The sequence below is a fragment of the Tenrec ecaudatus genome, chromosome X (genome assembly GCF_050624435.1).
Source record: "Tenrec ecaudatus isolate mTenEca1 chromosome X, mTenEca1.hap1, whole genome shotgun sequence".
NCBI classification, from domain to species: Eukaryota; Metazoa; Chordata; class Mammalia; order Afrosoricida; family Tenrecidae; genus Tenrec; species Tenrec ecaudatus.
Window position 1 is genome coordinate 44,746,245 of NC_134548.1, and position 13,304 is coordinate 44,759,548.

Below are 13,304 nucleotides of genomic sequence, written 5' to 3' on the forward strand. Positions count from 1 at the left end.
ACCAACAAAATTAAAAAACACAACCAACACCACCTTACCATAAAAGCTAGTTCCTTGGCCTTACCTTAATGGAAATTATTTTCAAAGGAAAGTTTGCCCAAAACCAACCACAATTGTATGAGACATCACTCAAGAGACTGAGAAACTTTTAACAGGAAACAAGGTCAAGAGTATTGATTACATAAGGAGCCACACATTTCTAGGCAGTCGTATGGGTAGGGAGAAATGTGTGGGGTGTATGCGTGCGAATGCATACACTATTGTCAAGAGACAGACAATCGCTTGGCAAGGTAAAGGGGAAAACAACGCAAGGAGAACGCAGAGAAACAACAAAACGAAACAAAAACACAACACGGGAAAGAAAACAAAATGCACAATGAATAGAGACGACCATGGCCCACAAACTTCCCTCGGCATATTTGGAAATGAAATGTAAACTCAAAAAGGTTTATGTAAGATTCTAGTAATAAAAATTTGAAGAACTGACCTCACAGTAAGCAGCGGGTAGACATAAAATACTGTCCTCTTGTAATCCTTCCATCTATGTAATTAAAATGGGTACTCAATGGATCATTTGGATAATTTCATCCATTTTTATAAGCATAAACCAATTTTTTTCTTAACATCGCAAAAACAATTTGGCTTTATTCATCTTTTAATTAAACGTAAAATATCTTAGGAAATTCCTACACAACATCGATCATCATTTACTAGCAAGTTAAAATACATACTCTACCCCTTTATATGCCAGCTTCCCTTTCCATTGTGGTTTTTGTTTGTAAGCTTATTTATCTATAATTGACACATATCTATTGATTCTCTTTTTGGTGGAAAAATTTTTGCACGAATCCCATAGACATGCGGCTGCTAAGCATCTCCACCACCTATCACGTACAGCCTTCTTAAAGCCGTGACATCCAAGCAATTGATAGGTCATCGTCATGCACCTCCATCAGATTATAGCCTTCGCAATAATTACGACGTTAGCAGTTTGCGAGTGGAGTTGTCAAAGCTACAGCATAACTTCATGTACCTGCAGATGCCGGAGTCTACCACTCGCTTCCCCTTCACTGGCCACGCTTCATACATTCGACCGGTACCACAAGCTGCACTAACCACGGCTGACTGGGGGCCTGCCCTGCCGGTCCACCCCCACCCCACCATCCTCGGTTACATGATTACAAAAGAAACTGCCAAGCTGCTAAGAGGCCTGCAGTTGGGGTGTGGGGGGCTCACCTGCAGTGCCCGCTGCTCTCTGCTGAGCTGACTGGAGTCCGCGTACAGTTCGGTGGTGACGCACTTGAACCGGTCACCAACGTAACCCGCGGAGTTAGCAATCCTTTTCGCCAGTTTGGATGGCTTGGGCTTCAGGACTTTGCCGTCGCTGCACTCGGCACCCTCACATCCATCTTTGGTATAGGTGGGGGGGCCGTCCACGCTCGAGGGCGGGGCGCTGCTCATGCAAAATGCTTTGGGCTCCTCGGGGGTCTTGCCGAAGGCGAGGGCGGGGCCATCGCCCCCCAGGGCGGGTTCGAGGAACGGAGCGGTGACGGGCACCCCCAGAGTCTCTTTGTTGGTGCCGGCCGGCACATTGTCCTTGTTCAAGCTGAAAATGGACTGGCTCGGGGCCTGTTTGAACGTATAGGTCTCGTGGAAGTCCCCCAGGTGGCCCAGCTCCTCCCGCAGGGTGATGAAATCCCGGTGCTGTTGCAAGCCCGGCTCGGTCGGGGGCTTGGGGGGCTCTGCTGCGCTCTGGCCCATGCCCTCGGCCGAGAAGCCAGCTTTGGACACAGCTGTGTCTGGCTTAGCATCTTGTTCTTCCCGGAGAAGGTCGACGTAGACGAGCTTGTCGCTTTTGACCACAGGTTTTCCCTGGTTCCAACCGGCGCTGGCCTTCAGGCTCTTGTCGGTGGGGACTTCGGCGTGGAGCTTGGTGTTGCTAGCTTCCATCATCTCAGAGAACCGAGTCCGGAGCGCTGGATCCTCGTAGCGGGGCCGCTCGTGGGACCGGGACCTCCTCTCTGGCTTTTCCTCTTTAGCGAGCTCGATGGGCGTGTGCGGGATCAGCATGGGGTGCACCATGCCCAGCCCCAGCGCATCTTGGTAGGTCACAAACTCCGGCCGGCCCGTGGGCAGCCCATAGGGCAGCCCAGGCTTTGGGGCCAGATGCCCGGGAAATAGACTGCCATTGGGGAGCAAGACTGGGTGAGGGTAAACAGGTCCTTTGCCATGTAAGGAGAGGGGGCTGATCGCAATGCCCTCGGGTGCCGGGTAAGGGAGGTAACTCCTGGGGTAGGGAATGGGGGGCGACCTGAACGCCTCATTCGGAGACAGAAAGATTGAGCTTGGTGGCAGGCCGTTCTCGCTTGCTTTGAAACTGGGTTCTGGGTTGCCGGCTTTGGCACCTTTGCCGCTGGTGCCGTGCTTGGCAGGCGTGGTTGGGGGCTGGCCCACGTGCTGAATGACGGATGGCGTGGTGTCCCCAGAGCTCCGGCCTGTCTTGGTGCCGTCTGCATTGGCATTGGGGGCTGGGGAAGCGGAGGCCGGCCGGCCTGCGCTCGACACAGTCCCCGAGACGCTGCTGACCACGGCGTCGCCGCTGCCCATGCGGGGACAGGAAGAACTCCGTTGCTGTGGCAGGGCCCAGTCCAGGGTTTTGTTTTTCAGTGGCATGCTCTTGCCATTGTTCTCTTCGTTGGGACTTGGCCCGGGCACCACCCAGGAGGAGGGAGCCGTGCTAATGATTTCAGATCGATAGATAGCACAGCCATTTCCTGGAGGAGATAATGTTTCCTTCGGAAGCTCACTTCCAGAGAGCACTAAGCTACTTCCAGCGCGGCTGTGAACTAGGACCGTGGGAGCCATCTTTTTCATGTGGTCAGCTTTGGAGGCGTCTACATCCACCACTTTAGAAGACAAGTCCAGTGGCTTGTCGGTGACGTCTTTGGTAACCGTCTGCTTCTCCAACATAGGCGGTGAGGAGGAGCCATCTTTTCGGTCCGGAGCGGCCGTTTTCCGGGCGTGTCCGGGAACCGGCTGGGCCCCTTCGCCCCCATCGGGGCCTTTTGGGTACTTGCCATTGGAGAGCCTGCCCGCGGGGAACTCGCTGCCGACCGTCATGTATGGCTTCGACAGGGTGACCGAGGGCGAGGTGGAGATCCGGGCGTAGTGCTTGTGGAACTCGGAGTAGGTGTCTGCGGCGGACTGCGTGGGCAGGTGGACGCGGGGTGACGGCCGAGGCGAGGGGGGCAGCAGGAGCGTCGTGTCCCCTGGCAGGCCACTGGCGACCGACTTGGCGGAGGGCACCCTGGGCTGCTTGCTGTTCTGGATGTGCGGGTAGGCGTGTGACTCAACTGGGTTCCCAGGGCTGACCCCCATCTTCCAGGGAAGGCTTTTGTCTGCACAGTGGACAAGAGGCGGGATGGCAGGGGAAGCCGACGGGGTGGAGAGCCTCAGGGGCGAAGCCAAGGATGATGGGATGTGGGGGCTGACGTAGTGAGGCGGTGGCAGGTAGAGAAAGCGCTCCCCATTGGTGCAGACAGGTGAGTAGAGTGGCTGGGTTAGGCTGTAGGACTGCTGAGGTAGCAAGGCCTTGTACATGTTCAGTGAATACTTATTTGGCGAGTCGAGGAAAGGGTAAATGGCTGGTGTGCTCCCCTCCATGTACGGAGGGACCCAGGGCAGCCGCAGGTAACTAGCACCATTGATGTTGAGAGGGCTCTGTTTGTCGCTCGCAGGCCTGTCCAAGCCCAGGGTCTCCGCCGAGGGCACAGCATTTTTTTGTACTCCAGGTGGTGTTTTATAGATAGCACTGAAGCCGTTAGGAGGCTTTCCAGAGACGGCAGAAGCCTCCACGGTCTCCGGGGTAGCCGGTTTGAACTGCATCTCTGGATTTCTCTCGGAAGAAAACCCAAGCCCCCCTAGGGTGCTTGTGGCTGCCTCTCGGCCTTTCTCTGAGCCCAGTCCACACAAACTGGAATAGACGATGTTTCCTGGGACGCGGAGGCCTTCTCGGATCAGGCCGCTGCGTTCCATGCTCAGAGCTGCCAAGCCATCAATCCGATGAGGCGGGGCGGCGTCCACCTTTGCAGAAAAGAAGAACCCGAGTTACTTGGGTGGTCTGTCCCACCAGCCAAGCCCTGCTCTCTCGGTCCGCACAACAGTAACCTGAAAAGCGGCACAAGGAGGATGCTTTTTCTGCCGTTGAATTTAAATAAAGGATAAAAGGTTCAAGGAAGGATTCCTAGGGCCTGCTCCCTCCCAAGCCCTTCCCTCGGCTGGTTTGCTGCCTGCTCCCGTCTCACCTCGTGTTTAACAAGTATTTGGAGAACATGGAAAATGTTGGTCCCTTTCGACTTCTGGCCCACACGTTAATGCAGTCACCTAGCAATGCTGGAATTTGCTCTTTCTCAGCAAAAGTTCTTTGCTGCCACCAACTCCCTTCCTCTCGGGGCCACCCTGATGGAGCCCCCCTCCCCACCCCGCCCCCCCAGCCCAGTTCTGCTTGGGGAGGGGTGTTCTGCCCTTCCCAGACAGAGGAAGGCATTTATTTAAAAGGGAAGACCCAGGCTTGTTTCTAAATCAATAAGGAGGCCGTGGGTCAAACCGTGGTGACGTCCTCTCAAAAGCCCCTTCTCCCGCTGGTGCCTTTAGACACCGTCCCGCTGTTTCATGTTTGACTGGAAAGGTAGACCAGAGGGTCAACTGGAAGCTCTGGTGGGGCGTGCCATGAGTGCAATCAGAGGGAGCCCCACCAGTAAGTGGGCCCACTGACTCTGGTGAGCCCACCCCTCGGGAAGGCCTGACGACAACTTCTGGGAGGACCTCACAGCCGCCTTCCTACTCAGTCCTGCCCTAAATCAGAGACAGCCCTTTAATGTATGCAAAATAATGCATCATTGATTACAGATCACTGACAGATACCGCGTCAACACATGGCCATTAATCTCTTACCACAGTGTGGTTCAAAGGATTTTCTTCCCTCAGTTCCAGTCTGGCTTTTGAAGCATCCCCATCATTCACAGGAATTTTCCTGTTGGAAAGGACACACCGACTTCATGAACACCTTCTCCAGTTTGAACAAATTCCGCTTTCTAAGCCCTAGCTGAAGACCCCTCTCCGCCCCCCCGCCCCCCGGGGGCGGGATTTAACTCGCTGGGTAGGGCCAGGCTTGGTGGACAGGAAGTCACCAACCAACCCATTTCTCTCATTCCTGGCCAACGGCAAAAAAGGGTAGACAATGAAGCCGTAGAATGGTCACCGAAGACCAAAGGTGGTCCAAATGCTGGCGGCGTCCATGAGGGCAGGCGCCACAAACTTCCTCTGCCCGGTCATGTGTCTACCATGCCCTACCCAAACTGGTTTCCATGGCAACAACGAAGCATTATTCGACTGCCTTGATCAAAATGATTGGGGGGGAGGGGCGCCATGCCACACGCGACTAGCATATGAATGTCAGCTGCGCCAAGCTGAAGAGGAGGCTACACATCTGTGCCAGGCTGGTGCGGCTGCCCTGGGACTTGTTATCGGAAAGAGCATCGATAAAGAAAAGGCTCACTGCCAATTCCCAAATCCCAAAGATAAAACGCACTGACATGCGGCACAGGAAAGTTTCATCATTGCCCCGAAGAGCTGCTTCAATCGCCTTACTGCTTAAGTGCCTCTACCCCACCCTCCAAATGGCCAATTGGGAAGCCATGTGGAACCGTTGGGCTGGGGAGAGTGTGCCCCTCAAATCCAGAAGACAACACGAAACCCTGGGCACTCAGATGCGGCACAGGGTGGCCGCCTCCCCGTTTATTACTGAGCAAACTATTTGTTTTAAAAGCACATCGAATGCCGATCCACCTGGGCCCATGCTCCTGACATTTAGAGTTAAAGCAGCGTATAGGCTAGGATTAATTCTCCTTCATAAATATGAAATAATAAATTAAGGACGAAAGTGCATTGAAAGGCCGCTTTAGGGGCTAATCTTTTAAAGGGCGGCAATGCTTCGCTGAGCCGGGTTGCCTGTTAAAACTGTAAATCACGGGCCACCGGTTAGGCGGGAGGACCAGTCTCGCCCACCCCCTTTAGACCCGCTCTGGCTGGGAGAAGGGGCTGCTGGGAGCCCAGCAGCAGTTCGACTCTCAGGGGCCGAGAGAAGGGCCTGGCAGCCTGGCCTCCACCAGACAGGGACAGTCACCTGTCTTCGTTGAGCCCACACATGCGGACTCTCTCGCTGCTCATCCAGCTGTGAACGTTCCCATACAGGGGCGTTGCAGAAAGCATGTCGTCTTCCCGGACAGCAGCTGTTTTTTCAGGCGTCTAGTCTGTTTACAAAAAAAAAAAGCCAGGAGGTTGAGTAACCCAAAACCCCCCAAAAAAGAAACCCCAAACCTGTTGCCACTGAGTTGATTCTGACATGCAGCAACCTTATAAGACAGAGTCCAACCTTGCGCCCCGCCCCGCCCCCCAAGGCGGTAGGTTGGCCGCTGGGCACTTGAGCATTGTGTCGCTAGGGCTCACTCTGGGCAAGAGCAAGGTCCTCTTCTTAGACAATTCTTACTGGTGCAGCCTCGGGTGCCAGACTGCAGTGAATGTTCTACAGAGGCGGAGAGGGGAGGGGGGCACACCTGGTCCCAAGGGTCCAGGTGAGGGGCAATGGGCCTTGGCAGAGACGGAAGGCCCCCGGGGTTGGGGAAAGATTAAAATCAAGGTGCATGCAACCGGCAGAGCCCACCTTCCCCTTCCTGTCCCTTTTAGGAAGGGTTGCAAGTGTGTGGCGCCAAATCCCAGGGATTCCCACAGGAAATCCTTCTTGGGGCTGAAAGGATGAGGGGGCTGGTTGGACGAGCCCCAGCTATGGGCAGGAGTGGCATGTCTGGGGCCAACCCCACCGTGCTTTCAGTGCGGGGCCGCCTGCAGTGCAATTTCCCCAGTGAGGGTTAAAAAACGAGTCGGTGGGCTGGTGAGCCACCCCACCCGAGCCCTAGATTAGATTAAGCACCTAGCCCGGGTGGTTTTGCCTGGGAGCTGCAGAGGAGGCGGCTGAGTAATTCAATGACGCCCGCTCACTGGGGACAAGAAATCATTAGCTCGCACAAGTCTTAGCAGCCCAGGCTGATGGGCTCCTAGCTGCTGGCACCGGAGAACCCAAAGCCGCTTCTTTCCACCTCCTAGGAAGGAGGGGGCAAGGTGGCTGGGGCAGAGAAGCCAAGACCACCTCTCCCCCTTTCCTTACCTTCTTTGCCCACCACCCCCACCCACATCACATTCTAGTTTGCTGCATGAGTGAAGGGTCAGGACAAGCTGCATTTTATTAACAGGATTATCACGGCGCGTGATTTATCCTCGTGCAGGATTTTAATTGCTCTTTGGAGGTTGAGCCGTTTCTTTTGACTGCGCTTCAGCCCATATCCTGCTGTTAAATGCTGGGTTAATAAGTAGGGGAGCCTTTCAAGCCTGGGACCGATGGCCCTCTGCAATTCCCTGCGCACAAAACACATCGCAGCCAACCCCCTGCTCTGGCCCCGGCCCCCGGCTTTGATGAGGGAGACCCAGCGACTCAGCGTGGAAATGTTGGCGTGCCCTTCTTTAGGGGAACTGGTCTTCCTCCTCCCTCACCCAGTTTCTAAAACCTTGAAAGCTCCTGAAGTCCACACATTTCCTTTGTTAGCAGCAAAACATACATATGCAAATGCTTGCTGTTACACTTTACCACCCAGGGCAGGAACAGCCTGCCAGGTTGGCTGGAGGCCCCGGCGGTCTGGGGACTCTTGTGAAAGTAGACTTCAAGAGCCAGGTGAACCTGATGCATTTCTTTTGCCTGGCAAGCTCTACTGTCCAATGAAAGAAGCCTGAATGTGCAGGTGCACCGCTGGTGGGGTGGGGCTCCCCAGAAGCAGTTACCCTAGAAAGATTCTTTGCGCACACCCTCAAACCGTACAAAAGAAAACACCCAAATTCACTGCCATCGAGTTGATTCTGACTCAGAGTGACCCTACAGAACAGAGTAGAAACTGCCCCTTTGGGGTTTTCCCCAAGACTGACAGCCTCATTTTTCTCCCTCAGAGTAGCTGGTGGTCTTGAACTGCTGACCTGGCGGTTAGCTGCCCAATTTGTAAGCAATTAATGCACCCTCCCCCCAAAGGGCTAGGTGCCAGACCCTCAACCAAGACTGACATGATGTTGAGGAAGTGGGGGGAGGAGCGCAGCACCTCTAGTGCCTGCCCTCCATCCCCAAGCCCTGTGGACCATTCTAACAAAAGACTGTCTGAGAGGGTGTGTGGAGGCTAGTATGGGCAGGGGCCACCTTTCTTGCCTCTCAAGTGCCTCTGTCATTGGCTGCAGCAGTGGAGCCGCATCACCCCATTCCCTTGCTGTGATGAAAAGCTGAAATTAATTAGGAGCAAAAGGGTCACTCAATCAAACCCCAAAGAAAGGGACCGAGGGGGGGGGTGGAGAGAAGAAAGCATATGCTGAGGGGACCTCAATCTTCTGATTTCCAAGGCTTAAAAAAATTGCCCTCCTTGTACACAAGCCACCTCCTAGAGTGGCTACCTTGCTAAGTAAGAAGGACCTCCCGGCTCCTTACTGAGAAAAACAAAACGTGTCACCTAGGTCATTGGAAGGAGGTTCCCACTAAACCAAGGAGCACCTGGCCCATCCAAAAAGAGGCCAGCACCTTCCCTCTTCCCCCCATCTCTTCCCTCAAAAAGACTCTTCTTCCACAAAGGTAGCTGGGACTGAGGTGGATGCCACTCACAGCCGCTTGGGATTGGGGTGTTTCCGAGTGTCTCCCCTTCTCCAGGACTCATCCTGTGAGGTTTTCAATATTAATGCTGTGCAGAAAAAATGACACCAAGCAGTCAGAATGAAGTGTTCTCGCATGCACAGGGTCAGACGGAGTGTTGAAGCCCAGAGTGCCTTTCGGCGTCATCAGGGTGTGAGAGCGTGGGGGTGGGTAACAGCATTGCACATCAAGCGGCCAAAGGGGCAGGGGTCCATTGTTGGACCCCGCGGAGGGCTATACACCAACACACACATTTATAATCTTTAGCTGCCCCATGAACTTCTTGTGAACTGTTTAAAAGTGGAGGTCTGTTGAACAAACAGCGGCGCCACTGCCAACCATAATTTCATTGCAACGAGCTGAAGATTTAACTCTTCAGGCTCCTGGCCCAAGATGGAGCTCAGTGGAAAGGACCAATGAGAAATGGCCTGCCTGGGCAGGAGGACCCTTCTCCAGGTGACAGTCAAGAGCAGACCCATCCTCCCACCCCCACCAAAGCCGTCCTGGAATAACAGGGGCCCCTCTCCCCTCTCTCTGGGATGCAAAACAAAAATGGGACACTGGAGAGAGAAACAAGGAAGAGGCACTACTCAGCCCACCCCCTTTCGAGGTGATAGAGGTCTCTTTCTCCCTAAGGCCATCAAGGGCTACAGAGTGGAGTTTGCCCTCCCCCTCCCCCCCCCAGGCGAGGGTCCAATGACCTGATTGGATGACAGAATGACAGAGCCCTCCAAATGATTTCCTCCCACACACATGAGCATCGAGTGTCGGCTGGCCTTATTTCTCAATGCAGCGCCCCCCGCCCCCCAGCAGGCTATGCTTCCAGAAGTGCCAAGATGTGTGAAGTCACTCATGAAAAAGCACTTTACAAGTACGAACCTGTTTCCAGTGTGCGCTACAAAGCTGCACCTTGGCTCAGGGTTTTAACCCTTTTGGGCTGGTAGTGGAGAAGGGGCAAGGGGGTGGGGGTGAATGAGAAGTGTCTGGCTTCTGGAGAACAGACTGGATTGTAGGGGATGCCCCGCATGGGAACACCTGGTCCTGGGGAGGCCTGGTTGGCAACTCACAAACACAAACTGGAGAGCTGCCTGGCACAGGGAGGAGGGGATGTGTCAGAGAGAGGGAGGTTTAAAAGAATTGCCCCAGTGGTGCCATACTTGAAGAGGGAAAAGTTAAGTGCCCGCTGCTACTAACCGGCCAGCTGCCCCATGGGAGGAGGAGACAGACCACGCCCACCGATGGACAGCTTTGGAAACCCCATGGAGTTCTGCTGTCCTTTAAGGTCAGTGGAAGGCAGTGGGTGTGGGTGCTACCTTCTGCATAAAAGACATTCCAGGGGGACCCCCTGGGGCAGCACTTCCTCATTGCCAATTCCTGCCCACAGGGACACTTCTCTGGGAGGAGGAAGGAGGTTTAAGAGTTGAGTTCGGCCCAGTAGAACAATAGCAGGCTGAAAGCCCGGAGCAGGAGGGGAGGGGGCAGCACAGGGTGGCTTTCCACTCCGCCGGCCCACATGACCACAGCTCTTGGTGAAGGCCAGTTAGCCCGCTCCCACCAAACGGGAAGCCCCTCCCCCGCACCATCCCAACCTCCCAGCTTGACACAAATGGAGACCCTCTCCTCAAAACCCCTCTAGGTTTGCCCAGAGGGTCTCCTATTAGGTCACCTGGCCCTATTGGGCAGTTATACTGTTGGGGGCCAGGGACAGGTGTGTGTGGGGGGATAGGAATGACCACGATGTATTCTCACTTCATGGTGAGCAGGTACCAGGGATTCCCTGCGCACTTTAGTTTTATCCGTAGGGTCTTTTTTGTCGCCCACCCCTACCCACAGGCTGTCCTTGGTTGGTGGGTAAACATCTCCAGCCTTGGCCTCCTCATCTATATCAACAGAAGGCGCCATGGTCTCCAGGGAATGAAACTGCATGCTGGCCACGCTTAACCCCGTTTAAATCCCAGCTGACTCCACCGAACGAACGCAGTAGCAAATCCCAGAACCGCTGCCCAGTTTTGTTTTGGTTTGGTTGGTTTTTTTTTGTCGCAGCAGCCACCGCCACCCCTCACCCCATCTGGCGAAAGGGCTGAGACTGGGCAATGGGGGGTCGGGGGTGACCTTCAACAGAGTTGTGTGGATTTCACGGAAGCCCAAAGCTAACCACACAGCCCTTGCTGGGGCCTCTCCAAGCTCAGACTGAGTCACGCACAGCAGGGTTTGGCTCCCGGTGTCAAAGGAGGGGGGGTGGGGGGAGAGAGACGCTCCTATTTTAGGATGGTGGGGGTGGGGTGGGGGTGGGAGGAGATGAGAAGATTCTTCCGGATGTGTGCTGCTCATACTGCTCCGTGGGTCCTCAGTGCTGCTTTATCTATCGGAAGTCTAGGGGAGACTAGAGGTGGCTCCTGGGTATGCCTTGGGTCTTCTAAGGGCGATGGTGGGCCATTCCTCCTTTCTCTTCCATCCCGACCCTGCAGGTGCCTGATGGAGGTTAGGGGCCATGATCCTGCTCTTCTGGGTGGTGCATGGTCACCAGCTGCTACTGCCTCGGGGGCGGGGGTCTTCAAGTTCAGCCAGTAGTAACAGATCATGAAGCAGAATGAGACTGTGAGGGGAGGGGCTGGCAGATTTGAACTGCTCTGACTCTTCTGGACACCTGAACCTTCCTTGTGTCCTTCCCAGGAGCTTGGATCAGAGCTGAAAGCCACAAGGTAAAAAGCCACAAGCTCCGTGAGTGAACTTGGCACTTGGTGGTAGCTGAGGCAAGCGAAAGAGGAGTGCCTCCCGCCTCCAGCCCAGCCCCAAAGCACTGTGGGTTGGCAACAAAGGGATTTTCTACACACACACACACACACACAAACACGTACGTACGTTCGGGCTCCTGACCTCCTCCTCCTCCCGCACACACACACACCCTCAAGCCTGCACCCACTCCAGGCTGGGCCTTCCAGGAACTCCAAGGAGAGCTGAACTTCCTCACCCCACGTCACCCTTAAGGCTGTGGGGTCCACTTCCCGGGTCCCCACCTCTGGAGGCTCCAATGAGGAGGACACGTCCAGGGCAAGTGGTGGAACCCAGCCAAGGATCCGGCCAACTTCAGCCTCCCTCACTCCTCACTGCCACCAGCAGGAGCTGGCCCAGAAGAGGCACCATGGCCGTGGGAAAGGGCCACCAACTCTAAGTGGGGGGGGGCTGTGGGTGCTAAAGGATGCAACCTCTGGGGCCAACCCCCTCCCCCTCTAGCCAGACACAGCGTTGGCCCTGGGTCAGCTGTGCCTGCCTCTCTCCCTCTCCAGGAACACACGAACCTACTTCCTCTTCTTGCCTCCGGCCACGGGTTAATACTCTTTCCCTTATTTCATGGCTGTGCCACAGAGAACCACGTGTGGATATGGGTGGTGGTGGTGAGTGTGCACTTGGAAGCTGGTGTCCCTCAACAGAAGGTGCCTGAGCATCAGAAACCTAGGAGATCCACACATACACACACCCCCCTTTCAGTCTGGTCCCCTACAAAGCTGAGTCCCCACTCACTATCTCTACAACCTGGGAGCGGAGCCACAATGACAGCTTTGGGAAACCTCCAGAGGCCACGTAAATGCTCGCCAGTCTCCACAGCGCAGGAATAAAACGGCCATTTAATGCATCGCCTGTTCCCCACCCCACCCCCTCAACACACAACACCAAGAAAGGACCTGGCTCCACCATAACGCTAATAACAACAGCTATCATTTGCATACCCAGGAAGCACAAAGGGACTTTTCCCACCTAAATGATGAGGAGAGGGAAGCACAGAAGCAGGGCACCCCACCCCCTGGGAGTCCCAGGAAGGGCGGGGGGGGGGACACCAGGGCCAGTGCCAGATTGGGGAACCCACTTTCTCTAGGAGAAACAATAGGAACCCCAGGTCTGCTGCTGAATCCTGGAACTGGGAAGATCCAAAACAAAGCAGGGAAACCGCCGCGGTCTAGATGGGGGCCCATGAATTTTTGTAGCTGTTCAGAGCTTAATTACTCCTCCTTGATCCGTGGGACTAGACACGACACCGCCAAGGTTAAAATGCCCCAAACAGCGCTGAGCAGATGTGAGCGAGCTGGCAGACGCGCAAATGAGGCCTGCCTCGGAGCACGATAACAAGTGACTAATACATTGCATATCGTTGAAAGAAAATTATTTTTCTCTAATTTGCATTTGCTTGGGGAAGGAGGGGGAGGGAAGAAGGGGGGGGAAAGCCCACGAGTCCCTCCTCGCAAGCAGGAGTATAATCCTGGAAATGGAGCCTGGCTGCTTTAAGAGAGCTGGAAGGAGGGAAAGACTGCCAGTGGTTTGGCGTTGCAAGCTTGTTTATCTTTCCGCCTTTCCTCCAAGGCGAAACTCGTTTTGCAAGCAACATTCCTACAGAAAATGGCACACGTCATAAATAGAGACCAATTTATAGAACTGGCACCGAAGTTCATGTATCACTCCAGAAGCATCTCCCAATTCCCCATGAAGGAACCAAGGAGGAGTTGAAGTCCGGGTTAAAACTCGAAACCTGACTGGG

The 13,304-nt window shown here is 54.7% G+C and overlaps 1 protein-coding gene across 11 annotated transcripts in view; it reads right to left on the reverse strand.

Moving 5' to 3' along the window:
* Window positions 1-13,304, reverse strand: part of BCOR (BCL6 corepressor) — a 136,689-nt gene that overhangs the window by 19,748 nt on the left and 103,637 nt on the right. For 8 of the 11 annotated variants that reach the window (XM_075539699.1, XM_075539698.1, XM_075539700.1 and 5 more), the window contains exons 2-5: window positions 6,185-6,311; window positions 4,954-5,032; window positions 1,237-4,083; window positions 488-541 (exon numbers count right to left, since the gene is read on the reverse strand). In XM_075539699.1, the coding sequence (XP_075395814.1) occupies window positions 488-541; window positions 1,237-4,083; window positions 4,954-5,032; window positions 6,185-6,270 (3,066 nt within the window). In that variant the 5' untranslated portion in view covers window positions 6,271-6,311. The remainder of the gene's footprint in view (window positions 1-487; window positions 542-1,236; window positions 4,084-4,953; window positions 5,033-6,184; window positions 6,312-13,304) is intronic. The other 3 variants (XM_075539702.1, XM_075539705.1, XM_075539707.1) reach the window with 1 other exon arrangement.